General features: G+C 38.4%; 1 protein-coding gene across 1 annotated transcript in view; it reads right to left on the bottom strand.

The window, feature by feature from the left end:
* The window catches only part of LOC136864490 (E3 ubiquitin-protein ligase RNF10), a 362846-nt gene that overhangs the window by 112684 nt on the left and 223075 nt on the right, over positions 1-27087 (bottom strand). The window contains exons 7-8 of the mRNA XM_068226296.1: positions 25391-25597; positions 7138-7435 (exon numbers count right to left, since the gene is read on the bottom strand). Of these exons, the coding sequence (XP_068082397.1) occupies positions 7138-7435; positions 25391-25597 (505 nt within the window). The remainder of the gene's footprint in view (positions 1-7137; positions 7436-25390; positions 25598-27087) is intronic.

The following is a 27087-nucleotide window of genomic DNA, read 5'->3' as shown; positions in this document are numbered from 1 at the left end:
TTTCTGCATCAGGCAACCTCCCTCGACCACTGATGGTCCTACCATCAAAATGTTTCTGTTTACCCAAATCTTTCTTCAGTTTCCTAAGCCTAGTCCCTAACCTCTTCTGCACGTGGCCTACACACTCAAGTTTCTCAATTTTAACATTGTCCCCATATGGTTTACAGTCATTTACTTTTATTACTCCCTTGGAATCACCGTCACCCAGGTACTTCACGTATCTCAAACCTCGCTCACACCAAGAACGTTTGAACATTGCCACAGCATCTGCAGCCTCCATGTTACCACTAGGCCCAAAAAATTTCTTCTCACATTTATGATCACTCTGGGTTACAGCACAACCATGGCAGTACTTTGTCAGGCATTCTACATCCAACACCTTCCCAGAATCTACAGATGTTATACTTACACCACCATTCAGTGATGTATGACCACGTTTTTGCCAGCTTCCATCTGCATTTACCATACAACCCAAGGAAACATGTTTCAATGAATATAAAATTACACTGTTAGCTTTGAAAAATGTTTTTGATGGAGGTGGCAGGTTCATCATGGCACAAAATACCTGTCCTGATTTCTTACCTTTCCCTATACACCTCATTGCATAGGAAAACTTAATATTTATGTTATAAATTCTATTTCTATTCACACTTGATGACATAGATGAATGTTCTGATTTACAAATACTGCATACTAGTATGATTTTACTTGCTAGGCCTCTTCTACTATTTACATCTTCTATGATCTTCACAAATTTGATATTTTGACAGTACTTACACATGCCATGGTTCTGAACCAAATCAGATATAATATCTAAATCAAATATTACACTGCCACCAGAAAAATAACTTTCTTCCTTGTTTTCCTCTGAAAGATAACTAATCCTTCTCTTTGAAGCACTTGAAACACACAAATCTATTGTATTTGTGGGGTTAGAAGATGGATTATTGTCTTGCACTGGACTCGAACTAACATTCCGTGTATTTTTCGTGTATCTGTTGCCTTTATAGTGTTGTTTCTTATTGAAATTCTTAATTTGTGGCATATTTACATGTTTTAAATACCACACATTCTACGAAAGACGTTCTAAGAGTTACAATTCACAACTTTATTCACAACTTTCGGAGTATGTTTACCTCATGTAATAACAAAAACAAACAAGTTTCTTTCACTGCATCCGTGTGCAGCCTTTTGTTCATGAAACGCGGGATGTACCAACTTCTGGATTGAGCCATCTCACAAGATCCTCATGCAATTAGTAAAGAAATTATGATTGATTAAGTATGTCAATAGTGGAGTTTGAAAAGTGGGATGCGGCAAAAACAAAGCTTGACATTATTCTTAATTTCTTTGCGAAATCAAATAAAAATGGATATAAATCATACATATTCTTGTTCAGGAAGGCAAGCTTTTCAAATTAAGAGCAAAATATTTTTTTTTTTTCAAAATTTCCGTTCTATTCACGTACTTCTGCCCTCAATTAAATTTCATGAAGAAAATGGAATTAAAAATTTAAAAAAATATTACATTGGAAAAACTATTAATTGTATATGAAAGAAATGTTAGTGATGAAAATCCATAGCCTGTTTCCAGTCATTCGACAGGGTCAGAAATGGAATGAATGAACCCCCATCTAGCAGCGAGGATAGGAATTGTGCCAGGTGCCGAAGCCTGTCGCACTCCTCTGGGGCAATAATTAATGACTGACAGATGAAATGAAATGATACTGGAGAGTGTGGCTGAAATGAAAGATGACAGGGAAAACCAGAGTACCCGGAGAAAAATCTGTACCACCTCCACTTTACAAATCTCGCATGGAGTGACAGATTTTAACCACAGAACCCAGCGGTGAGACGCCGGCGTCTGAGCCACGGAGACTCTCAAATGTTCACGATATCTCTACTTTTATAAAGGTGACATTCCAACGAAGTTTCATGAAAATCCAGGCATTAGGTACAAATATCTTTCTATCTCCGGACTGTCGCCGTAAGTCCTTTTGTACTATAAGCATGGGAAGTAATATTTGGTGCACTAGTTTAGGCCACTCTTAAACAAGTTAATGAATTGTTAAATTTAAGCCAGTTAGGCATTTGCTTTGCTCAGTTTAAGTAAAATTAAATACGTTCAGGGCTGTATGCATGATTAAGGCCCTGATTTAAGTGTTGTGTATAGGTTAGATGCGAACAAGGGACAGGTTAGGTTAGATATGGGTGTGTGCATTAGTTATTAGTTGTTTATTCCTGGACGAGTTGACTTTTGATACAGTTGTTGGACAGATTCTTCATAATACCTAATGGGCTACGGGCAACGGAGTCGCGATATTAAATAGATTAGAGCAGAGACAGCATATATCAGGATGTTTCTATACATGACGCATGCATTTTCAGCTGGAAGGAGATGTAATGGGAGAGCTTTCAACATCGTAAATAGAACAGGGTCTTCAAATGTGGTGGCAGGCAAGTTCGTGAATGTAGCGGACATCAAACCATGGGTCCTGTATATGTGAGGCTAGAATTGCCATGAGAAGTTTATGGGGCTGAAATGATAAAAGAAAGGCTATGAAAGACATGGAGCTTTATTTGGAGCCATGATATACATGTATTGATAAGCCAGCCTGTTTTTATGCGAGAAATGTGAAGGCTCCGAGCTATTTGTCAGTGAGAATTCTTGGGCCATTATGAGCACCAACAAGGTCGACCAAGCCCCAACGAGATAACTGCTTCCTAGGTACGGAGAAACCCTGAGTCAGCTGTACGCTGAAGGACAAGTTTAGCGAGTGAAAGTCATTACAGTGAATACCGTTATTTCCATGAAATGCCAACCACAAACCCTAATTACTTAAAAGTTTGCTGCTAATCAGCTGATGTACCCTGTCGTGTCGAGGTATGCTGTAATGCTGTGTCTTTGTGAGACATGCAATCTTCAGAGCCTGAGTATGTTGGGATCGACCCCCGGCGTTTCTATCAACTTCAGTGCATTTTCTCTGTGCGTTTTATTTTCAAGTGTGATTTATGTATATTTATCTTGTGTTGTCTATTGTTGTGTCCAGTGCATTTATTATTTTGTGTTGTGATGCTGTCCTTTGTTGAGTAACAGGGAGACCTTTGCCCGGCGGCTAATTCTGGGCAAGCGAGGTTCTGTCCTTATCCTTTGCTCATGGGTACGGACCCATATGATTAGAATCTGTGTTGTTTAGGATGGGCAATTTAAACGCAGTCCTGAACAAGTGTTTTATATATATTTGTGTCCGTGTGATCGGAAAGTACATATGTAAATTAGGCCATTTACTGGTGTATTGGATATTATTTTCACATCTCATGAACGGTTTTAGATTGAGCCATCGGGCAAACAACTATGGACTTAATGAAATAATGTAACCCATTCATATTCCATGTAACAGGTTTCATACTTCTCGGGTTCATTACCTGTTTATAATTTGAAAACGTTTGTTCAAAATGTCAATTCATGTAAATGTGTGTATCACTTTCTTTCACCAACATTATGGTCGGTTCTTCGCTTTGTTTGATAAACTATTTAATTAGTATGATTTTAATTCAAGTTTTTGGTTAAATGAATCTATCGATTTTAATTCATGTTTTTAGTTAAATAAATCTATGATACCCGATAACCTGCGTTCTCATTCACTAGTAATTTAAGACAGGACACGGTACAGTACAGCATTTTAATAATATAGATTAAATAACATTTTACAGTATTGACATTTACCAGTGATCTTCAGTGGCATATTTCATCAAAAATCATGTTTTAAAAGTTTTTTAAAAAATGTGAGATAGCCCGTGTTATTGTAATGATATGTTTATAAGACTAAGTGGACAGACGGATCATCATCATCATCATCATCATCATCATAATAATATTTTGTGATATAATCTTATTCAATGTAGGCCTATATATTTGAGTTTTCTGGAGTTGTTCCGACTTCATTAAGAAGCTGAAGCTGTCCCAGAAGAAGGGATGAAACATGTCGTACTTGACATGATTGTATTTTACAATTAAAATGAAAAAGAAAATACCACCTAACAAATATACTTTATTGATATAACTATGTAATAACACTTTGTGGGACTAGTTTTGACCTGAAACCTAGGTCATCTTCAGCCACACAATCTAATGTTGACAAATATATACACATATTGTGTTCCTAAAAAAAAAAAAAATTATGAAACACAGTCTTAAAATCTAATGGAACACGTTGCATTGAAACATAATTAACAATTCAAATCTTCCATATTAAAATTACGTCCATTTGATGCCTCATAATATGCTAAAAATGTAATAAATGCTGCAATTTATCTCATAAGGGAACATCTTATTGTTTGAATCATAAGAAATTTAGTTCATTAACACTTTCAACACTACCATATTTTAACATGGATCCTGGCTGTGAACTGGGTCTTTTTGCTAATTTTTAACGCGTTATTATGGAACAGCGAAACATATTACATGCCTAATTTTTGTATCATATGAAGGTGTCAACCATCCAGAATGAAGTTGTTAATCAACAAGTGAATATCTGAAGTAATTTAATTATACTAGTCTTATGAAAAACATGAAAAAAATAGTAGAGAAAAATTTTTACATTGAGGTTATACCAATAAGCTTGCTCGAACAATAAAAAATAATCATTTAATGTGACTACTTAGGCCACAAATAAACACAAGTGCAGTGGAATAAAATATTTACCTATTTAGGAATAGTTTGTTTTCGTATGGTAGTCCTGAAAACATTGGACTATACACAGTCCTACTTTGCACTCCTTGCACCACCATCTACTCTCTTTTCTGACGTGCTTACCATTTTCCTTCTTGCCCCTGTCTGAGCATAGCTTGCAATAACGAGTAGCTTTCACACATATGCAAAATTGTTGCAAAAAACCAATAAATTTTGTGAAGTTTTACTGCAGACCATCGGTGCCACATGGAATTTTCCTTCAGTTTGCCCTGACGTTTCATTGCCGCAATTGTCATACCTGCATATCTGTTAGTTTCTGTTTTTATATTTTTGATCACATCCTCACTAAAAAAATTACTGAAACAATCCATTTCGTCACTCCCCGCACAAAACCGAGTAGAACCAGATGCCGACTGGATGACAGGTGGCTGTAGTTGGTCATCTGTTTCTGACCATTCATCATCAAATTCAGATGATCTAGCAGACGTTCCCGGCACAGGTGAATCATCAGCCTGCGTCTCTTCGTCTAAATGAAAAAGATAAACCCAAATTTCTAGGCGAAGTATTTCTATCGTTTGTATTCGGAGTAAAATAATACAGCTAAACACTTACGTTCCAAAGTGACGTAATAAATAAAAATCTTACCTGAACTATCGCTTGATACGTTACCCGGTTCGTAAGCAGGGTCGTAATCACTTTCATCCATCTCTGAACCCGCTTTTCCCGATAAAATATCACTATCATTGAGCCGGCGTGAAGACATGTTTACACAGTAACACAGCTGACAGCGTGACAGAATTGGCGCGCGCAGCACACGGCACACCGAGTGCTTCGGTAGAGGTCACGGCAAGGAGAAAATACCCTGTTTATCGTTTCATTTCGAAATTCCCGAAAACTGCTGCATTCTAGTGGTCACTAGATGAACTATTACCTCCAACCAAGGGACGGGAACCGTACGTGATACGTGCACCTGGATATAAACACACGAGAAAATCACGCCCGTATCACATACGGGAGCCGTCCAGAAGCAGGAAAGCAGCGCGCCCGTATCCCGTACGGGCATAGTGTTGAAAGTGTTAAAGATTGTTTCTAGGATGAACACCTGATGATCTATAAAAGTGGTAGAACAGAGCCATACTGATTAATTAGTAGTGTGGAACAGGAATAATGTTAAGGACAGAAAAGTCATCCCAGGAGAGGCATGTGTTATACAGCACAGAATTCTGGTAATGGGTACGATGAACAGGATAGAAATTGGAAAATATGGAGGAAAAAGAAGTTACGAGTCTGGAATCTTAAAGATTATAAAAAGACAGAACGTTGAGAAAGTAAAGGAACAAAAAGCTGAAGTACAAACAGATATGGAAGAACTTAATCACTGCAAATGCATGAAAGATGTCTTATTAGATGCTGCACTTGATGTGGTAGGTCGTTCCAAAGAAGCAAGATAGAGGTGATTGTGAACAGCAAGAGAGGAAGAGATAACCTGAAGACTGTAAACAAGAAGAAACACCTTAAGCAAATAGAACACCTCAAGTACCTGTGTGCAGAGATCGATCAGACGGAAGGATGTAAACGAGAAATCCCTGGAGGGGTTACCTCATTGGAGTAAGTTGAGGGAGATGGCAGAATATTCTGCAACAGGAGCATGCCAGTCCAGTTAAACGTAAGGATTTACAAGACAGTAATCCATCCAGTCATTATAAGCTCACCAGACAAAATAATTACTCATCCCCTGGAGACATAGTTCTAATAACATGCACCACTGTCTCCAGCTCTGATAACTGCCTTGATTCAGTAAGGAAGGGAGTTTACAAGTTTCTGCAGTATGTTATATCCAGTTGTAGCTCCTCGCTGATGAGATCCCATAGAGCCACTGCATTGTGGGGATAAGTTTGCAATTCACCTACTATTCCAAATACTCACACACATTTTCTATGGGATTAAGATTGGGGGATTCAGTGGGCCAGTCGAAATGCAACAGGATGTTTGTGTGTCTGTCAATATAACTGGATGTAAGGATAACGTCCACATAAAGCAGGTGACTAATACTGGCGAAGTACAAACCAGTCACTTATGTGTGCAGCCCTTTGCACACGGCTGTTGTCATCTTGGAAAATGGCAGGTTCAGAGCATCATGAAGATGTTGAATTTAGTGCAACCCTTGATCAGAAATATAAGTGAGAATATTTCACATGGCAAGACTTCCACTTAAATTGACAAAAGCCAAGTTAGCACTCACTCATCAGAACAATGTTAATCAGTTCAACACCATCAGTCAGGACAATATCCTTTGAGTAAGCTATGGATCATATTCTTTTAAAAAATGTAAGTGACATATGAATACAACCAAATATAGTAAGTTTAAAATAAAAATTAAAAAGCAAAGTATCAAAATATTTAGTGCTGTACCTTGACAGAAGTAGTAAAATTTTGGTGATGTACCTTGATAGAAGTAGTAAAATTTTGGAGCTGCAGAACTAGCCATTGATGCAGAATGTGTCATCTCCAAATCTTCAATTGTTAGGCTGGACACTGCATCCTCACTACCAAGTCCTTCACTGCTAACACTTTCAAATCGCTGACGCTGAGAATCTTCGAGAGTTGTGCCAAGCTTACGTATGCCAGAAAAATTATTTTCAATGTCATCTGACTCTCGATTGGAAACTGGGCTTGATTCTTCAGTTGAAACCAAAACAGATGACGTGTATTCATTATCCCATGATGACTGGTATATCTTAATCTAGAATTGAACATAGGAAAAAAAAAAAAGAAGAACTATAACCAATTGATATATTTACAAGGTAAGTTCCTGAAGTCTTTTCCAAATTCAATTTACAAAAAACTTGTCTTAAGTAATTTAATTTAAATAAAAAAGATATCCCAACAAATTATTATTTCACTCGAACACCAGTATGGAGAACGCTGTATGAAATGGACATCACCTAGAAAATAATGCCCACCTGTGAAAAGAATCTGGTTAATTAATATTGTCTGTGTTACAAAATGTTTATAAAATTATCTTCTTCTTTCAAGTAACCATGACCCAGAACACTAGTCATTATCCAGAACATACTGATCAAAACAACAGAAGAGGTACTTTGTGTTTTTACTGTAGTGATGTTAAATGTTTTATTATAATACAGTACAAGAAAAACCCACAAGCAATACAGTTCATGGTGTGCGTTCCAGCAACACCGTCCTACTTTGTAAACATTGGACAACGGCTGAGGGGATGAGCAAGTAGTCACAAAAATCAGGAAATGAGTTATGGAAAAAAGTAGGCATTTACGACATACCCTACGTCATGCTCATCGTGCACAGAATTAGCCAATCCACACTAGCAACTAAACAGTGAAGAGTGAAAAAATTCTCACTAGGATGATATGCAAAAATGGTCAGCCATGCTGATTCACATTTACCAACAATGATCAGTATGCACAACATTGGACACATTCACATAGTGTGGCCATCTTGTAGTGTGCGTTTAAAATTTTCAAGACTGTGTGATAAGGTCCGAGATTTATTTCTTGAACGTATTAAACGTTACATTGGAAACGTCGCTCGTAGTAACTACGGGCGTGCTATTTCATTGCTGCTGACAGACCTCGAAGAATCTACGGGTACGTTTTCACTATGGATAAAAAATAGTAGCCGCTGCATCAACGAACTAAGACTTCACCAGGATACTGTTGAATGCTTCTATAAATATAAAATGTACTAGTTATGAGCATAAGACAGGAGCTCTTCTTTCAAGGCATTGATAACACAGCCACGTTCCTACATAACCTGGGGCTTCGTCATCGTTGATTCTCAGCTGTGAAATGGGCGGGAAAGTACATACGGTACATGTGGACAGGATGAGTGTGTGTTCAAGAGGCAGGCTTGTTTGTGCAATTCTTGTGACAATTTGGCATGTCTAATTCAAGTGTATGAAATTTCGACAATGAATCCATAATGAGTGTTCTTATGGCAGACATGAGTTTTGAAAATGAGGATGAGGATAACAATTACACCCTAAGTAAATATGATGATTCTAGCACTTCAGGCGAGTAAATGTATATAATGAGCTAATTTTGAATTGGTGTGAAGTGTAACGTAGTTTTATACTGCTTCCTGAAGTGGGTTCTCTAATACTGTTTTATACCGCTTTCTAAAAATGTGGGTGTTTCGTGTGTATAGATGACAACCTGCAGCTACTCGATGCAACCCCGTCATAAAACAACGAACAGTGGGAAAGCAAATTCCTTGTTGTAAACAAGGATATCGGTGCCAACTGACCAATTAGGTTAGAATCTCTATTAGTGTGTTTCAGTAGATGTGTCCACAATATTAGACAGATTTCAAAATATTAGCCGAACTGGCATCCATATCTGCGTCAGACTATTTATGTTTTTAAAACTTATTATATTCATCAATTTATACTTAAGAATTGTTGCACTATTATGATAATTAAAACTCAATTTTGTGTAGAAGAAAGTGAGATCTTTCCAAATATTCCAAAAGTTGTTATAATCATGGCTCATCCTAGCATTGAAAAACCTTCAAAAACCATTAAAAATCCTGCGATTTCCGTAGGGTAGCACATTCAAATATGGCCGTTTCCAATGTGTTAAAACAGCTGACATTCATCGCCAAGTGAGTGATGTGTAGGGTGAAAGTGCAAGGCAGATGGAATGGTGAGGAAATGGGTTCATACATAACTGTTATATTCTTCAGTCTGCTGAAAATTATTTGAGAATAAATGAATTTAGAAACTATTTGAAAAAGAAAACACATAACAGAGTTATACACATGAAAAAACTTAGTTAAAAAAAGCATTGACGTGAACGGAATTACAACAAAAAATTGCCGGTAATCTAGCCAGACCATTAAATGCTCATTAAAGAGCACCTACATAATTTACAAAACAATTATAATAAGATAATGATAATTTTAAATAATCAGTGTCACCAACCTAACCAGAGCATGAAGTAACAAAGTTTAATGACTAGTCAGCCGGATTCGCACCAACAACAGAGTATTACACCCCCTTGCATTTGATACTAGACTGAAGAGAAGCGAGGACTTCATTAAGGGCCGGTTTCATCTACGTGGGTTAAACCTTAATCCCGAGTTACACAGTTTTAACTCTGATTTGGACTATTCATTCTGTTTCATCAAGGAGGGTTGATTTTAACACTAGGTTAAGGCTGGAGTTAAGTTAATCCTTCCTTTCACCTGGGTTAAACTGTTAACTCGAGATTAAAAGTAAAATGGCCACTGTAAATCATGTATCTGGTGCAGTGTTGCTTTATTTATATTTGTTAAATGGAGTTCCTAACAGAAATAGGCCTATAATAAGAAGGAACAACTTTCAAAATCTGCCTGAGGAACAATTTCTGAAGAGGAATAGGCTGTCAAAACAGTAAGTTATTTATTAGACACTGACACAGTTAGGTCTTATGGCAACGATGGGACAGGAAAGGCCTAGGAATGGGAAGGAAACGGCCGTGGCCTTAATTAAGATACAGCCCCAGCAATTGCCTGGTGTGAAAATGGAAAACCACGGAAAACCATCTTCAGGGCTTCCGACAGTGGGGTTCGAACCCACTATTTCCCGGATGAAAGCTCACAGCTCTGCGCTCCTAACCGCACGGTCAACTCGGCCAGTCTTTAAGGTTTTATACCACAGGGTAGTTTCATATAATGCCAGCGACAACAAGGGTTATATTACTGTCAATTGTCAACTAATCAGCGAGTCTAACCTCAAAATTGGTTATATAGTTGCAAGATGGCCTGTAACATGGGCAACGCTATTAAATTCCCCTGTTATTTTTTCTTTCCAACGTGTCCTTTACTTTTAATTTTACACCATCATTCTTCTTGCATTCTATAATGGTGTGGTACATGGTGGCTAATTTAATAATGTTTTTTCTCAAGTAGAACAATTCATGCCCCTATTTTTCTCCTAAACCTCTTCCATTTTACGATCACTGCAATCAGTTCTATCACGATTACGAAAGAATAATATCTACCACAGAACTGCGGAAGAAAACTAAATACCACGCAAGAAGTGTTAATAATCTCTAATTTTCAGTCACTGCCTCCTTGATTGGTACGGCAGCTGTATCTGGCAAGATTTAATGTGGTGTTAGTTAACCCTTTGCCAAAATAGCTTGGTGAAACACGTGACTCGTAAGAACGAGTTGAAATATTAACCCTAAGTTAACACACCCTGGGTTAGAGTATATTTGAACCACGCCGATGAAACCGAGCCTAAGATAATTTCCAAATTTGAAGTATTTAAGGATTTAAAAAGAATTTAAACAGAGCCCCATTTCCATGGGAAACATAAGATATACCTTTGACACAAGGTGGCAAACAAAAGGGAATTCGATGGGGGGGGGGCTATCAATATTGATGGGACTTATGGAAGGGAAGAAAGAAAGAAAGAAAGAAAGAAAGAAAGAAAGAAAGAAAGAAGGAACTGCCTGAGTCAGCTAAGAGGATGCACCTCGATGTGTTTAGGAGTTAATAATATTCATGCAAAGGTAAATTTTTGGAAGCACACAGTGACATCACAGTCAGGGTCAACAGCAAGGATAGGATAGTGCTGACAGGCGATTTCAATGTTGGTTGGAAATAGAACTGAAGAATATGGGAGGGGGATTGGTAAATGCGTGGAAGATATGGAAGCTAATAGGAATGGGAAGTGTTTACTGGATTTCTGTGCTACTACGGGATTAGATGTTACGAGCACATTCTTCAAGCATAAAGATATTCACCGCTACACATGGGAGGGTAAGTGCACCAGATCCTTAACAGACTATATCGTAACTGACTCTGAATTCAGGAAATCTGTTAGGAATGTGTGGGTATTCCAGGGATTTTTTGATTATACAGACTGCTATACTTGATCTGTAGTGAATTAAGCACCACTAGACCTGGGACAGAGAAAGTGGAATCTGTCTGCAGACAAATAAGGGTAGAGTTTCTCCAGGACAAGGAAATTAGAAGTACATGGAAACAATTAGTGAAAAGCAAGCGGGTTCATGATATAGAAAGAATGGATGGCATACAGAGATGCAGAAAAAGAAACAGCAAGGGAAAACTGTGTGTAGAGATGGGAAAAAATTAACATCTTGGTGGAATGATGAAGCAAGGACAGCTTCTAACCATAAAAGGGAGGTGTATAAAATATGGCTTCAAACTAGGACTGGTGCAGACAGGGAATTGTATTTTGATGAAAGAAACAGAAACAAATAACTGCTGAATCCAAGAAGTAGTCATGGGAAGATTTTGGTAATGACCTGGAATGCTACAAGTGGCAGGGGAACTTTCTGGACAGTAATAATGAATCTTAGAAAGGTGCGGAGAAATGAACTGAATAGTGTTCAGGGTAAACTAGGTGAACTCCTACTAGAACCCAAAGAATCACAGAACAGGTGGAAGGAATATTCTGAAAATCTTCCTTTTGATGTTGCAAATAACCAAGCTCATGGGGGAGAGGGCAATGCTGTTAGTGAAATTATGCTTGAAGCAGTGAAAAGGATGGTACATAAATTCCACTGACATAAAGCAGTAGAAATAGATGAAGTTACACCTGAAATGGTGAAATATGGTGGCTTCTTAAGAGTAATAAGATTATCATGGAATGTTAATAAGCACCTTCTGATTGGACAAAAGCAGTAATTATACAAGCAAGGGAACAGGAAAGATTGCAACTACTGAGGTATTTCACTGATAAGTATAGCAAGTAAGGTGTTCACTGGCATTTTGGAAGGGAGCATGTGACTATAGGACGAGTGTAAGTTGGACGAAAACCAGCAAGGTTTCAAACCACAGTAGTGCTGTCTGGAAAATATTTTTGGTATGCGCCAGGTAATTGAAAAATGCTAAGGGAGGAATAGACAGTTATGTTCATGTTATGTGGATCTAGAGAAGGCATATAATGGAGTACTAGGGGGAAAAGATGTTATCCATACTGGAGGATAATGGTATTAAGGGTGTATTATTAAAAGCAATCAACTGGGCTGCAGTCAGAAATAATGGTAGGATCAGTTCAAGGTTCAAAACACCTACAGTGGTTGGACAAGGCTGTAATCCTTCACTTTTGCTATTCATAGTTTCCATGGATCAAATACTGAAGGGTATTAAGTAGAAGGAAGGGATTCCTTTAGGTGGAAACTTAGTAAGCAGTTTCGTCTATGCCAATGACTTGGCCTTAATGGCAGATTAGAACTTAATATGTGTGATGGGTATGATATAAAAAATTAGCCTTTCAAGGATTAAAGTGATGTCAGTAAGAAACCAAAGAGAACTGAAGGTCAGCTTGGGAATACAAAACTGGAACAGGTAGATCATTTCTGGTATTTAGGATGAGTATTATTGTAGGATAGTAGAATAGTATGCCTGATCTAGAAATCTAAGAATAATGGCCGAGAAGATTCATCGTGCTGACCACACGACACCTCGTAATCTGCAGGCTTTCAGGCTGAGCAACGGTCGCTTGGTAGGCCAAGGCCCTTCAGGGCTGTAATGCCATGGTGGTTTTTTTTTTACTAGAATAGTATGCGAGATTGAATCAATGTGCAGAAAAGCCATTATTGTAAGCTTGCAGTTGAGATCAACAGTATTCTGTAGGAAAAAAGTCAGCTCCTAGATGTAACTATCTTTACACAGGTCTGTTTTCCACCAACTTTGCTTTATAGGATCGAAAACTGGGTGGACTCAGGTTATCTTAATCATAAGTAGTGCAGAGATTTTGCCTATTTCTGTGTGTGAATACGTAGGCTATTAAGATATAAATTGTTCAGGTCTCTTTTAAGCAAAAATGTTGCCTTTTTTGTGTGTATGCCTATTTCAGGGGTACATGCCTATTTGATGCCCATAAGTCTATTTTCTTCTAATGCATTATATTCTAGTGGGTGTGATTGACAGAGTTATTTTCTTGTTTCTCAACATCTGTTTTCCCACTAACAATAAGGAGAATATTCAGAAGTCTCCAAAAATAATGCTGGAGGAATTAACTTCAGAACAAACAAGGAACAATTTGACCTCGAAGCCTTCCATCCCTCCCGCCTAATATGATTTGCAAGAACCAGTCAACAATGTTGTACAGAACCATACCCTCTACCACCCTCTCGCTGCAAGTTATTGGACGCTTTGTCTTGAGATTGGAAAAAGTGCGTTCAGCAATGACTAAAGAAGAAAGTCCCACTGGCTGAAGCAGTGGATCACTGGATAAGTGGATAACTTCACTACCGATGGAAGGGCAGTCTTCTGTGAAGTAAGGGGATAACTTCATCTTTCCTTTTTATCACCTTGTGATGAAGGACTAATTTATGTATTATGGCAAGTTGTTTTGTTGCAATGCTATATAATTCAGGACATGCACAAAAATGCTGGGGCCGATGACCTTTGATGTTAGGCCCCTTAAAACAACAAGCAAGCAAAAATGCTGGCTGTGTAAGAGAAGCCAAGAAAGCCATTTCCTGCCCATCTCTTCAATCAGATTTGGTGTTACACAAGGCAATTTCAAGAAGTTCCCAGGTGCCATCAGAGAGTCGGAGAGGAGTGGCATGCCCCTTGTGGAGTCCATTAATGTTCAGTCAAACACAGAGCGAACTGTCCGTGCAGACGAAATGACGCAGACCGGCAGTGGAACCGACCCACAGAACCTCACATGCACTGAAGATGGTGTAAAACAATAGTATTACTGACCAAGGGACTGCTTCTATAGCACGATACTGAATCGAAGATGCTTGTAGTTGAAAAGAGTCCAAAATCCAAGTCATTGGGCCCTCATAATGGTACCTATCGCTAGAACAGTACAACCATGGTATTTGTCACGTTGCGGTACTAATCAAGAGTAGCGTAGACTCGCGGCATTCCACACATTATGGTACTAATCACAGGTCATGAAATTCGCACATGTATTACAGACCTACTGTGTCTCGCACATTGCGGCACCACTGACAGGCAACGCAAACCTATGGTGTTCATCACCTAAGTGTACTAACCACAGGGACTCTCACTATCCCGTGGTGTTCCTCGTATAGTGGGTACTAATAATAGGCAAGCCAGAACCACCATGGGTTCCGTCATCCCATGGTGTCGCTCATATAGTGCTACTAATCACAGGTACTGTCAAAGCCGTCGCGCTCTCGTTTGCTACCAATCACAAACCTATTTGGTACCTAAAATAGGGGTACTACGCGCAAGTGAAAGCGACCCACGGTGTTCCCGCGTGGTGGTACTAATCACTAGGAGTTTCATGGTTCTAATATAATCATCCCTTGGTCACCCCTTTTAGTCGCCTCTTACGACAGGCACGGGATACCATGGGTGTATTCTTCGTCTGCATCCCCCACCCACAGGGGGTTGTGTGTTGGCTCCGCGAGAGGTATTTCATTTCCCTCAAGTCCGCCAGCAAGCCGGTTAGGAACCCCCTATCCGCCACCTGGGACGTGCTACGTGGGAGTATCACCTTTCCCCCTGCTACGCGAGCGTAGTGGGTTCGTGGTGCCCTTTTGGAAGAGTAGAAACGTCTGTCAGAGACCACTCTGTTTATGACATGTTGTGTGATATATTGAGTGTCGAAAGAATGCTTTTAATTTAAATTCCTAATTGTTGTAGAGGGTGTTTGTTTGCATGGCATATCTGTTTCCATTTCAATATACACAGTAAGTCCCAAAAGGAAGGGTCAATATTCAATGATATGACAGGAACGATTATTTCGAGCAAAAAAAACCTCATATGGACATTTGCCCTATTCTGAATGGTTTCCGAGATAGAACACATTTAATGTACATTTCTTTATGGATTAGTGGTCTGCCAACTCGAACAAGAGACCAAACAATCCGGTCCTCAGGCGCCAGATGTGATTCTAAGGCAATATTATATCTGATATAACCTGAGCATTTATTAGTAATTACAGTTAATTTGCGTTTATATTTGTGAAATGAAACAGTGTGTTCATATTGCCGCCAAGCCTACAACCACCCATGATATACTACTGCATAGTGAAGTATAAACAAGTGAATTCAACTAATCTACCACATCTGTACTTCACAACCATTTTTTCTACATGTAACACTGTAATTTGCCATGTGATTAACTAAGGAGTAATACAGTTATAATTAATTCTAAAATTCGAGACTAAAGCGCATGTTGCCACCATCTTAACTACACCGCCGGCTGAATACAGTCTTGCCAACACAATTGGTGGAAGTTCCAAGGAAGCAGTCCAAGCCTGTAGCAGTAGTTCCAGAAGTGACCACCAGAGTGCAGCCCAGCTACCCGGAGCTCTTTGGTCTTCAGCCCTGCTGTGGAAGGACACATCCTCCTGATATGTATGTAGTCTGGCAATCCCAGTCCTTGTCTTATATCCATTACTAGCAAGATACCAGTGCTTCGCTACGGTATTATACTGAAATTTATAATTGGATGCTTTACGTTTTATATATCGTCCCTGCTCTGGCAAACTAACGAATCTGAAAATTGTCAAAAGGTTAGGAGAGCTGAAAGAAGTTGCGATTACTCATGTCAAATCAATGTTTATATTTAATTATTGGTTTTATGTGTTAGGCATACAGAATGAGCTGCAGATGTGAGACTTTGTCAGAGAGTAGACAATATATAAATAACAAAATCTAGACCAGAACTTCAGAACTACAGATTCCTTAGTTTGTCAGTTTCGCTAGTTTGCCAGAGCAGGGACGATATAATCCGCCGAAATTCGTGATCTGACTCTTTTTCTGAGAGAATCCGCCAAAATTTGCGATCGGACTCGTTTTCTGAGAGATTACGGCAAAATTCCTCCCATTTTTCAATCTTTCTTTCCAGCAATCGATTTCGTAGTTCCAGGGCCACGTCCAGGTATTCCACCTGGTCAGTTGGATCCCTAAATCGTTACCATCTTTTCCTATAAGCATTTTTAATATGGATCAAATCCTTGAGGAGATTCGGCGTGGTGTTGTTTTGGGTACCTTGGCGGTACTGAACCCGCAGCCGGACTGCATTCGTAGTCATTACCCGTCCAAACACATTTCCAGCGTGGTCCGCACATTTCAATGATGGTCCAAGACATTATTATTATTATTATTATTATTATTATTATTATTATTATTATTATTCTGGACCCCACAGCAAGATGCAAGATGGCTACTTGGCGGTAAATTACATCTGCTGCCATTGTCATTGCCGAAAATGTGACCAGCACCATTGTCGCGGTTAGGCAAGTGCACGGGATTTCTGGCGATATGAATGATATACTTCCGTGAATTACCGACCTTGCTATAGAGGTGAACAAGCGCACGGTCGATCTCATTCCTATCGTTTATTTCAAATGTGTTTAAATTTTTATTTATATGCCAGGAGAATCTACTGTATTCTGATGATGATGCTTGTTGTTTAAAGGGGCCTAACATCGAAGGTCATCGGCCCCTACTGTATTCTAAGAACATTCTCCAAAGGAACAGATGGCTCTTGAAAACGAACCCAGGAAAGATTTAAAAAAAAATGATCTGTTTATGATCAGAATAATTACATTGAAAATCCACAGCCTCTTTCCAGTCATTCGACCGAGTCCGGAATGGAATGAATAAAGCCCCCATCTAGCGACGAGGATAGGAATTGTGCCAGCTGCCGAGGCCTGTCGCACTCCTCTGGGGCAATGATTCATGTATGACAAATGAAATGATATGATATTGGAGAGTGTTGCCGGAATGAATGATGACAGGGAAAACCGGAGTAACCGGAGAAGAACCTGTCCCACCTCCGCTTTGTCCAGCACAAATCTCACATGGAGTGACCAGGATTTGAACCACGGAACCCAGCAGTGAGAGCCGGCCACCTGCCGCTACCGCGTGAGCCACGGGGGCTCCTTATAAGTACATTACGAATGGTAAAATCAATTGGTCTCACGTCTTTTTTCACCCCACGGCCGTTAAGTTGCTTTATCCCCCCCCCCACAAAAAAAAAAGGAGGCGCGTTCCTTTTCGTTTAAAGGAGATTCCACATACCAATGTTCACGTCTGTTACTTTCAGTTTTGAGATATAAGTATCCCCATAAACATAAGTTTATGAGGTATACTGTAGAAATCCTGATTTTGAAATTTCACACCCTTTTTGGTTCCCCTTAAGTGGAGTTTCAAAAACAAATGACCTATGTTTCTTTACTTTTAGAGGAGATTCTAAATATCAGTTTTTACATCTGTAAACTTTTGAAGTTTTGAGGTACAGACACACTCATTTTAAAAATTCACCCCCTTTTTCACCCCCCACTATTTGGATTTTCCAAAAAAAAAAAGGTACATGTTTCTTTATTTTTAAAGGAGATTCCAAATACCAATTTTTACATCTGTAAATTTTAAAAGTTTTGAGATATAGATACACTCATTTTAAAAATTAACCCTCCTTTTAACCCCCTTAGCGATGGAATATCCAAAAATCCTCCCTTAGCAAGCATCTACATGTTGATATGAATGTAGCCCCAAAATTTAATTTCTTTATGTCCAGTAGTTTTGGCTCGGCGATGATGAATCAGTCAGTCAGTCAGGACAAGTTCTTTTATATATATATAGATTAATTGTTATCCTTCACCATGGATCCTATTCAGCAAAAATATCTGATAAAGAGGAAAGCAGTTTTTAAGTCTCAAATAAAGCATATAGCTAGTTTCGTCAGTGTATTTAATGAAGGGTCTAATATAAAGGATATTCAGAGTTACGCAAACGCTGCTGTGTTCAAGTAAGGATGAATGCAACTATGTTCAAACCCAGTTAGAGAGTAATGATACCGAAGAAGTTCATGATGGAGACAGGGAATCCATTGAACTTTATTTTTTTTGCTACGGGCTTTACGTCGCACTGACACAGATAGGTCTTATAGCGACGATGGGATAAGAAAGGCCTAGGAGTTGGAAGGAAGCGGCCGTGGCATTAAGGTACAGCCCCAACATTTGCCTGATGTGAAAATGGGAAACCACGGAAAACCATCTTTAAGGCTGCCGAAAGTGGGATTCGAACCCACTATCTCCTGGATGCGAGCTCACAGCCACGCGCCTCTACGCGCATGGCCAACTCGCCCAGTCCATCCACTAAACTTATCCAAGAATAGAATCTAAAATGGAAACTCTACTGAACCAAATTCGAGTGTACCCCTACCAACAACGAGTAGATCTTCAAATACTGGTAGCATGCATGAAATAATAATCCCTACAATTTCACTGCCAAAATTTATGCGAATTGTTTCTGAATTGGTTTACTTTCAAGATATCCTCCAAAGTCTGGTAATTAATAATCATGCCTTAACTGACATACAGAGGTACTGTTACTTGCAGTCATACTTATCGGGAGAACCTCACAAATTAATTGAAAGCTTGCCCATCACTGAAAATAATTCCAACGTAGCCTGGGAATTAATCTTTCAGAGATACAGTACAATAATCCCAAACTGATGTGAAGCAACCGCTATATCTTCCATCAGTGAAAACAGAATCATCTAAGGATTTAAAAGTATTGTTAAATCAACTGCTAAGCAACCTGAGCACTACCAAAATAATGGAGATAGACGTGCTTTTGCACAAGGTTTTGTTATCTCGCTTAGTGCTAGATCGAATCGGCCTCTTAGAAAACAGTGGGAAGCTAAAGCCTCAGATAATAAATTCCCCTCTTGAAGGATTTAGTAGCATTCTTTGAGAATAGCTGTCAAATTCTGGAGTTAATCAACACCGAGAAACACCAAAGTGACAAGCAACAAGTAGTACCCAAACATGGTGGTGATAAGGGTAGTAAAAAGTCCTTTGTCACTACAGCACCTCATTGTGAGTTTTGTAAAGCTTCTCACACTATAACAAAATGCCCTAAATTTTGCAAAGCCAGCATTGGAAACAGAATAGATTTCACCAAGAAGTGTAAACTTTGTTTTAACTGTGTGGGTGCTTAATCACACTTTGAAGGAGTGTAGTTCAGGAAATTGTCAAATCTTCAATAATAGACATACTCTGTTGTACAAGGAGCAGAGTACTTACAATGTTTCTACTGCATCAGAAACCAACCAGACTCAGCAGCAAATCTATTGGGCTATGAAGAGCAACTCGCCCGGTCCATCCATTGAACTTATCCAAGAACTGAATCTAAAATGGAAACTCTACTGAACCAAATTCGAGTGTACCTCTACCAACAACGGCTAGATCTTCAAATACTGGTAGCATGCATGAAATAAGAATTCTGTTGTCAATAGCTCTGGTAGTGGTTATAGACAAACAAGGAAATGAGCATCAGTGTCGACAGAAGCCCCCAGTAGTAAATCGACTTCACCTGGTGTGCTAAACTGATGATCCGCCAAAGGAGCTACCAGTCAGACGTGCTAAGCTGTGCTCTAGGAAGCTGACCAGTTTTGCAAGGAAATACAGCACAAACAATAGGAGTGCTGTAGTCTGTGACCCTGGATGTAACTTGAATTTGACAAATATTGATAATTCAGTTGCCTTAATGTAGAGGTGCCAACCTTTGAAGGGGGCTATCAGTAATCCCATTTTTAACTCGGCCCCCCGACCCGCTGAAAACGTTTACGAGTCAAATCCAAAGCATCCCGTTTCTCCTTTCCTACAGCAATTTATTCTAAAGTATATCATATTACACAATAAAATTTGCTCGTTACCTGTCAGTTCTGCGATAAAAAATTCTTTGTAGCTTGTTTCGCACCCAGCAGCTAATTTTTAGTGTAGGTTTTCTTGAAACATACTGCCCCCCTGAGATGACATTTTTGTCTTCAGAACCATAAATGATTCCAGTGTGGATGTACTTAATGTAGGCCTGAATTCTGTCTGAATTTTTCCTAACAACATTGAAAACTCTTTCTGTGGGAGAGTTACTATGAGGTACACTTAGTACTGCAAATACATGACTTAATGTTTTATACATTTGTCCACTTTCATTTTTAAGCTCTGCAATGTTGCCCCAATTCACATCAATGTTAGGTCCATGTACAATATATTCCGGGAAAGTATCACACTGGTAAACTGCAAATTCCTCTTCAAGTTTGTCATGTTCACTTTCTTTGATCAAAGCTGGGAATCTTCAGACAAAATATTCAAGAGATGAATAGGAAACCTTCATTCTGAGAGAGATGTCTACAACTTCGGCATGATAAAGAAATTCATCATCAAAGGGAAATTTCCTGATAATGTGACCGCAAGCTGCCATATAAAACTCTCTTACAGAATTATAAAACATCTCTTCATCACAGTCATTATCTTTCAAGTATGCCCTAGCTTTTGCTCCAATTACTAAGTCCTCATTGGCTTTCTGGTATTTCCTCCTCTGGAATTCAACACTCAAAAGGGAGATAGATTCTGACTGAACAGAACATGGCTGAACAAATCTGACGAATAGGTCGGTTTAAAGACCAGTAAGTTTCCTCCTAAGATGAATGGCTGGAGCATCTTGTTGCAGAAATATATTCACCGAGTTAAAAACAGGAAGTGTACTCTGAAGAAAGTAGCAAATCAGTTTTTTGTGTGGGTCTTGTATGAAAGATTTCACAGTTTCAAACTGCTTGGTGGTCTCATTTTTATGGTGGATCTCACTACAAAACATGAGTGTCAAAGCTTCCCACTGTTCAAGAACTCTACCAGCAGACTGAAGAAGTGAGAGCCAACGGGTACCAACATATTTCAAAATTTTGTGATCCTCTGTGCCACAAACAGCCTGATAAACCTTCAACGTGTTTTGCCGTTTAGAACTCTTATCAAGATAGTAATATAACTGAACCAAAAAGTTCTCCACATTGACTGGTAATTGGGCTGCCGCTTTTTGTGCAGAGATGTGTATGAGATGACATTAACAACCTGGGACATAAACAGAAGAATGCCCGTCCTTCACAAATTTGGCAACACCTTTATTTGCCCCTATCATTGTGTAGGGCCTATGTATTGTCAGATGAAAAAGAAATGCAATTTTCCCATGGAATGGCTAAAGAAGACAATTCACTATTCATAACGGAGAAAATTCCCTAACCTGTATGGTCGGTACTCTTTAACAATGACATTAGAAGAGTTGATATTTGGCCTCTCTGAGCATTAAAGAATGAGACAACTATAGGATAAAGTTTAACTGCATTTGAATCCGTAGTACTATCAGTAGCCAAAGAAAAAGGTGTTATTTGCAAAAATTCACTTATTTCCTTTTTTGCCTCAGATGCCGTGTATTGAACTGAAGCAGAGGTTTTAGTTCTTGCACAACCATATTTCTCAGATATTTTAGAGTCGGGGAACAATGATCTGAACAAATTTCCAGCGTGATCTGAAACTGATAACGGAATATTATGCTCCAAAAGAAATGATGTGAACAGCAATTCGGCATTCGTCATCGCAGTTTCATTACCTTTTACGAAGAACGATGAAACAGCAGACTGGTTTCGTAATTTTGGTTCACCATATGCGTGATGTTTCTTGGATTCTATGTGTCGTCAGCAATCATCACATCCACCGTGAGCCACAGAGAAATCACACGAACACACACTGCAGAACACGTTTTCACTAACACGTGAAGCAAATAGGCATGGTCATTCCTTAGTGTAACCGTCTCGATATTTGTGTAACACTGCTGTCTTCTTAGAAGAAGATGCAATTTGACAATTGCTCCGCTTCATTTTGCAAAGCCAATCACTTCTTTTTGAATCAACGACTAGGGTAATTAGAACTGAAATGCGCTAAATATACCACTCGTTCTACGCACTGGAGAACTGCAGCAGAGCAAGGAGCAGAGCCTACCTCACGTGTTATTCTAGCCAAGAAAGCAGCGTATATCTATGTAACTGGCCGCGATTTCACAACGCTCGCGGGACACAAAAGGAAGTGACGACCAAATAACTGCCAAATATGTTCAGTTGCCAACTTACAAACATTGAAATGAGGAGGTTTGACCAGTAATGCTCCAAGGGATTGAACATTTTTTACTTCTTCCCTTTTTTCGAAGAAATTCATTGTTTCGTGACAATGTTCTTTTCCGTAATAATTTCCCCTTCGACCGTAATGCCGTAATCACGAAGTGAAATCCGTAATCATTACGGACAATCCGTAATAGTTGGCACCTCTGTTAATGTCTTATCTCATAACAATTTTACTGAATCAACTGACATTTTTGCATAAAACAAATTTTAAGGACAGAAGAAACTTTTAATTACATTATCGTCATTTTACGTAGGAATGTTGTAACTTCATCACATTACATGCACTTTTGTAGATTCAACATGCACTTTTGTAATATATAAATACCATATATCATACGAGTGTGAATTTTACTCATGTTTTGTAACTTTTATGACTCCGTATTACTGACTGTGTAAGGTCCGCTTAAGAACGCCTATTAAACCACATCATGAGGAATATGGGGATTCATTAAGATACGCTACGCGTTGTCTCAGTCAAATAAAACAGAGGTTACATCGCCAACCAGACTTACCAGGTGTTTGCATAACTTTTTGCCAGTTTTTGTGGTAAAGAAAACATGTAATTTTCAAGGGATTGGCCATTGGGTTCTACACACACTTTGCCTATCTCAAGGTGAGCTATGAATACCATGCCAGAAAAACTGCATGTCTTTTGCGGCAAACCATTCGTCGAGCCATTTTCCAACATTACTGTTAATGGCCCACTGTTATGCGAGCGCCCATGATCGTTTGCATGTTCGCCTGGATTTCTGGAATATATGTGGAGTACTCGTTGGCTTCATAGGTTCCGGGAAAGTATGGCATTTCCCACAAGGTTGTATATGGTGAAAAAAACAGTGTCCCAAAGGAAGTTGCATCTTCATGGCGGATGGAGACACTATCAGGTGCCTTGAAGAAATTTTTGCCGGCGGACATTTATAATGCAGGCAAGACTGCGTTATTCTAAAAATTAATGCCGAATAAAACCCTTGATTTCAAGGGAAATAAGTGTTTTGGGGGCAAAAGCTAAAAAGAATGGATAACGGTTCTTTTGTGCACTAACTCCACCAGGACAGAAAACTGAAGCCTCTCATAATTGGAAAGTTTGGGAAGCCAAGGTGCAGTGAAACTGACTAAGATATAAATAATAGGAAATTGTATTCTCTATAACTTTTGTTATGTAGTACTTTCTGATATGACCAATAACATAGGTGATTAAAAATTACTTTTTGACACCTTTCATTACTACATCCATCACAATAATAAATAGAAGTGGTGACAATGAGCTACCCTGCTGCACTCCTCTCTTCGTTTCAAACCAGTCCGACAAACCACATCCTACTTGAATACAACTTCTATTCCTGCTATACATTTTCACTTTGCCTATGAGGCAATCTCACATTGCCAAATTTTTTCCCTTGGTACACTGTCGTAGGCTTTCTCAATGTCCAAAAATATTAGAAATAAAGGCTTATTCTTCTCCCAGTATTTTTCCATTGGCATCCTAATTGCAAATATAACCCACTATCTCCCGAATACTGGACACTGGCTGCACTTAAGCGACTGCAGCTATTGAGCTTGGTTAAAAATATAAATTCGCGAATATCATAGCCGGTACGGTAAAATTGTATAAGACATAAATGATAGGTAAATTTGATAATATATAACTTTAGTTATTTAGTATTTATAGATAGGGTCAATAATAAATATTTGAGAATTAAATTTTAGCCTTCCCCTAAACTACCATTTCACTCAGCGTGAATAAAATTATTTATGGCCTAGATTGTAACGAATTATTCCCCAAGTTCATATACAGATTTTCGTTAATTTCTCTTCAGCCGTTTTCTCGTGAGGAGTGTACATACAGACAGAAATTACGGAAAATTATAAAGTGCATTTCCCCTTGTTACTGTGGTCACGACCGGTACAGAAATATCATTCTTTTTCAATTCTGAGCAATGTACAGGCAAAACTCTCATTTTATTTATATTGAGATAAATTAAAATTAGTCAGAATTGTCTCCAAATGGCTCCTAAAATCACTAGAAAAGTCACAAGTCGTTATAATTGAAATTCTGCCACTAAATTACTGAAAAAAGACTCCATGTCTAGTGACTAGTCTCTAGAATTGACTAGACTGATGTGAACCATGAACGAACACGAACATAACACGCAAGAACAAGAGACTGACAATCTATATACGCGTTGCGATATAGAGGTTTCAATTAAGACTGACTCCATCGGTCTTGTTTCAATAAACATTGCACATTCGCGCACATTTCTCACATTAATAAATGTCGATATTTCATTTGAAAGCAGCCAATGAGAGGACTTCCGACCACTGGCGTAAAAAAAGCTGAAATGATGGGACTTTAAAACAAATGTTTGAAGTTTGCCAAAAAATAAGCTAAAATCGGGAGATATAATAGAATAATCAGGAGGTGGGAAAATCGGGCGTCTCCCGCGTAATCGGGAAAGTTGACACATATGAGAACGGCTTCATTTGTGTAGAAAAATTTGCTCTGGAAACTTCGGGGATATCGATCGACCTCGACAAAAAACTTCAATAAATAACTTCTGAAGTAGAACTAAATATAATGTCGAGGTGACCTCGACGTTGGAATGGGAAAGGTTAAAATCTAAATAGTGAACACTGCTGGCAGTCGAAGTCTGAATGTAATTTCTTCTTGACATAAGTGAGACAGCAATCTAGAATGTAACACTTAATCAAATCTGCAGCCAATGAAAGTGCAGAAAATGTAGGCAAAGTAAATACTTACAGGTCCTTTCTCTGGTGTATGTTGTCTATCTGGAGATAATTCTCCAGAAATAAAAGGCTGGACCACCAAGCTTTCCTTATAGAGGGGCAACTCTCTCTCTTTCAGCAGCTCTAATGCTTGCTCTGTGAAACACTGTTCTGGACACCCCATTTCAGTAATCAACCGCGTTTCCAACTCCATTCTTTCTCGTGCAATTATTTCCAGTACCTGAAATATATAGAACAAGTAAGTTTCAATACACTATATCTTTTGATTCCGAAATATTTTTCCCACAATTATCATATACCTGACAAACACAAATTGTGGTGAAAAAAAGGAAAATAGCGTCCAAAAGGGCAACGGTAGTATTCGGAACTCTCTATTATCTCTACAACAAACAATGAAGTAAGTGCTAAAGTGGTGTCAACAGTTACTCATGGTAGGAAGTTGGAAAACTACATAAATATAGAGTTGCTTTCTTCAATGTTATTTGCTATCTTAAAAACACAAAACAAATGGATAGCAATACTGCACCCTTTACCGGTAGAGCTGCGGTGTCTCGTAGTGGGTCTTGCCTTGGTTTCAAATAAAATACTTACCACAAGTGGGGATTCTCTCTGCAGGGGCGATCAGTTCAAGGTCTTCTTAGAGTGTAATTATAGGGATTACCAAAGTGAAGACAAAAATACTATGCTACTAAATAAATAAGACTTCGACACAGACTGATATTTAAAATATGAGAAATTTATTTTAAAAATTTAACACTACCTCACCCACAAATATAATAAAAAGTAAAATAAAAGTGGCTATAAAAGTAACAGCGTGGCTAAGTAAATAAATCACAGAAATGTAATTGAATTGTTCTAACATTTAACCTCCCCCAAGGTTACATGAAAACTCAAACAAAAATTAATAATTGTGCTAATTAATTAATTAATTTCCCAAGACATGGATTCTCATGGACTTATTTTACACCAACTTGATGATTACTACTTATCTGACATGACTAACAAGCAAACAAAGTTCAAAAAATTGATACAATAAATTATGTGTCACTGACACTAGTAGTAAATTAGCCACTGAAATAAACCATGACCTGTTACAATGTGGGTGCTAAAAGCTTAATAGCTCAGAACACTCAAAGAATGACTGAGTCACTGCTTCCTTTATGATAACTTTTCCTTACCATTTAAATTGTTCAAACATCTCTTTCAAATAACCATTAACATCACTGTGTAAAATCCATTATGTAAAAATTACAATTTATATTTTTATTCTTTACCATAGTTTACTGAACGGCTGTAACTGATATCTGTTAATTGACATAAATTTTTTTCTATTATCATATAAATTTAATTCACAAATTTCCTGTTCAGTAACACAAGTATTTGTTTTGGTTGTTGCGAATGACATCAATAAATCTAAGATGTTTAGTGTGTTTTATGTGAGCTGTCTACTTTCCTACATTAAATGACATACTGTGGGTAACTCTCCCACTCAAAGAAAGAAAGAAAGAAAGAAAGAAAGAAAGAAAGAAAGAAAGAAAGTAAACTATACTACATTGGAGTCACAGTCAAATATCATCTACACTAACTGATTGAAACAATAAAAATATACCTCTAACTCTACTCTGATTTATCTACATGCAGTTTATTCACACACATGACTGTACAAAAACTCTAGAACCGGATTGTATAAATGTATAATGATGTAAATAT

The sequence above is a fragment of the Anabrus simplex genome, chromosome 2 (assembly GCF_040414725.1).
Source record: "Anabrus simplex isolate iqAnaSimp1 chromosome 2, ASM4041472v1, whole genome shotgun sequence".
In the NCBI taxonomy this organism is placed as follows: Eukaryota; Metazoa; Arthropoda; class Insecta; order Orthoptera; family Tettigoniidae; genus Anabrus; species Anabrus simplex.
The sequence above is the reverse complement of the archived record's forward strand: the minus strand, read 5'-3'. Positions and strand labels throughout refer to the sequence as shown.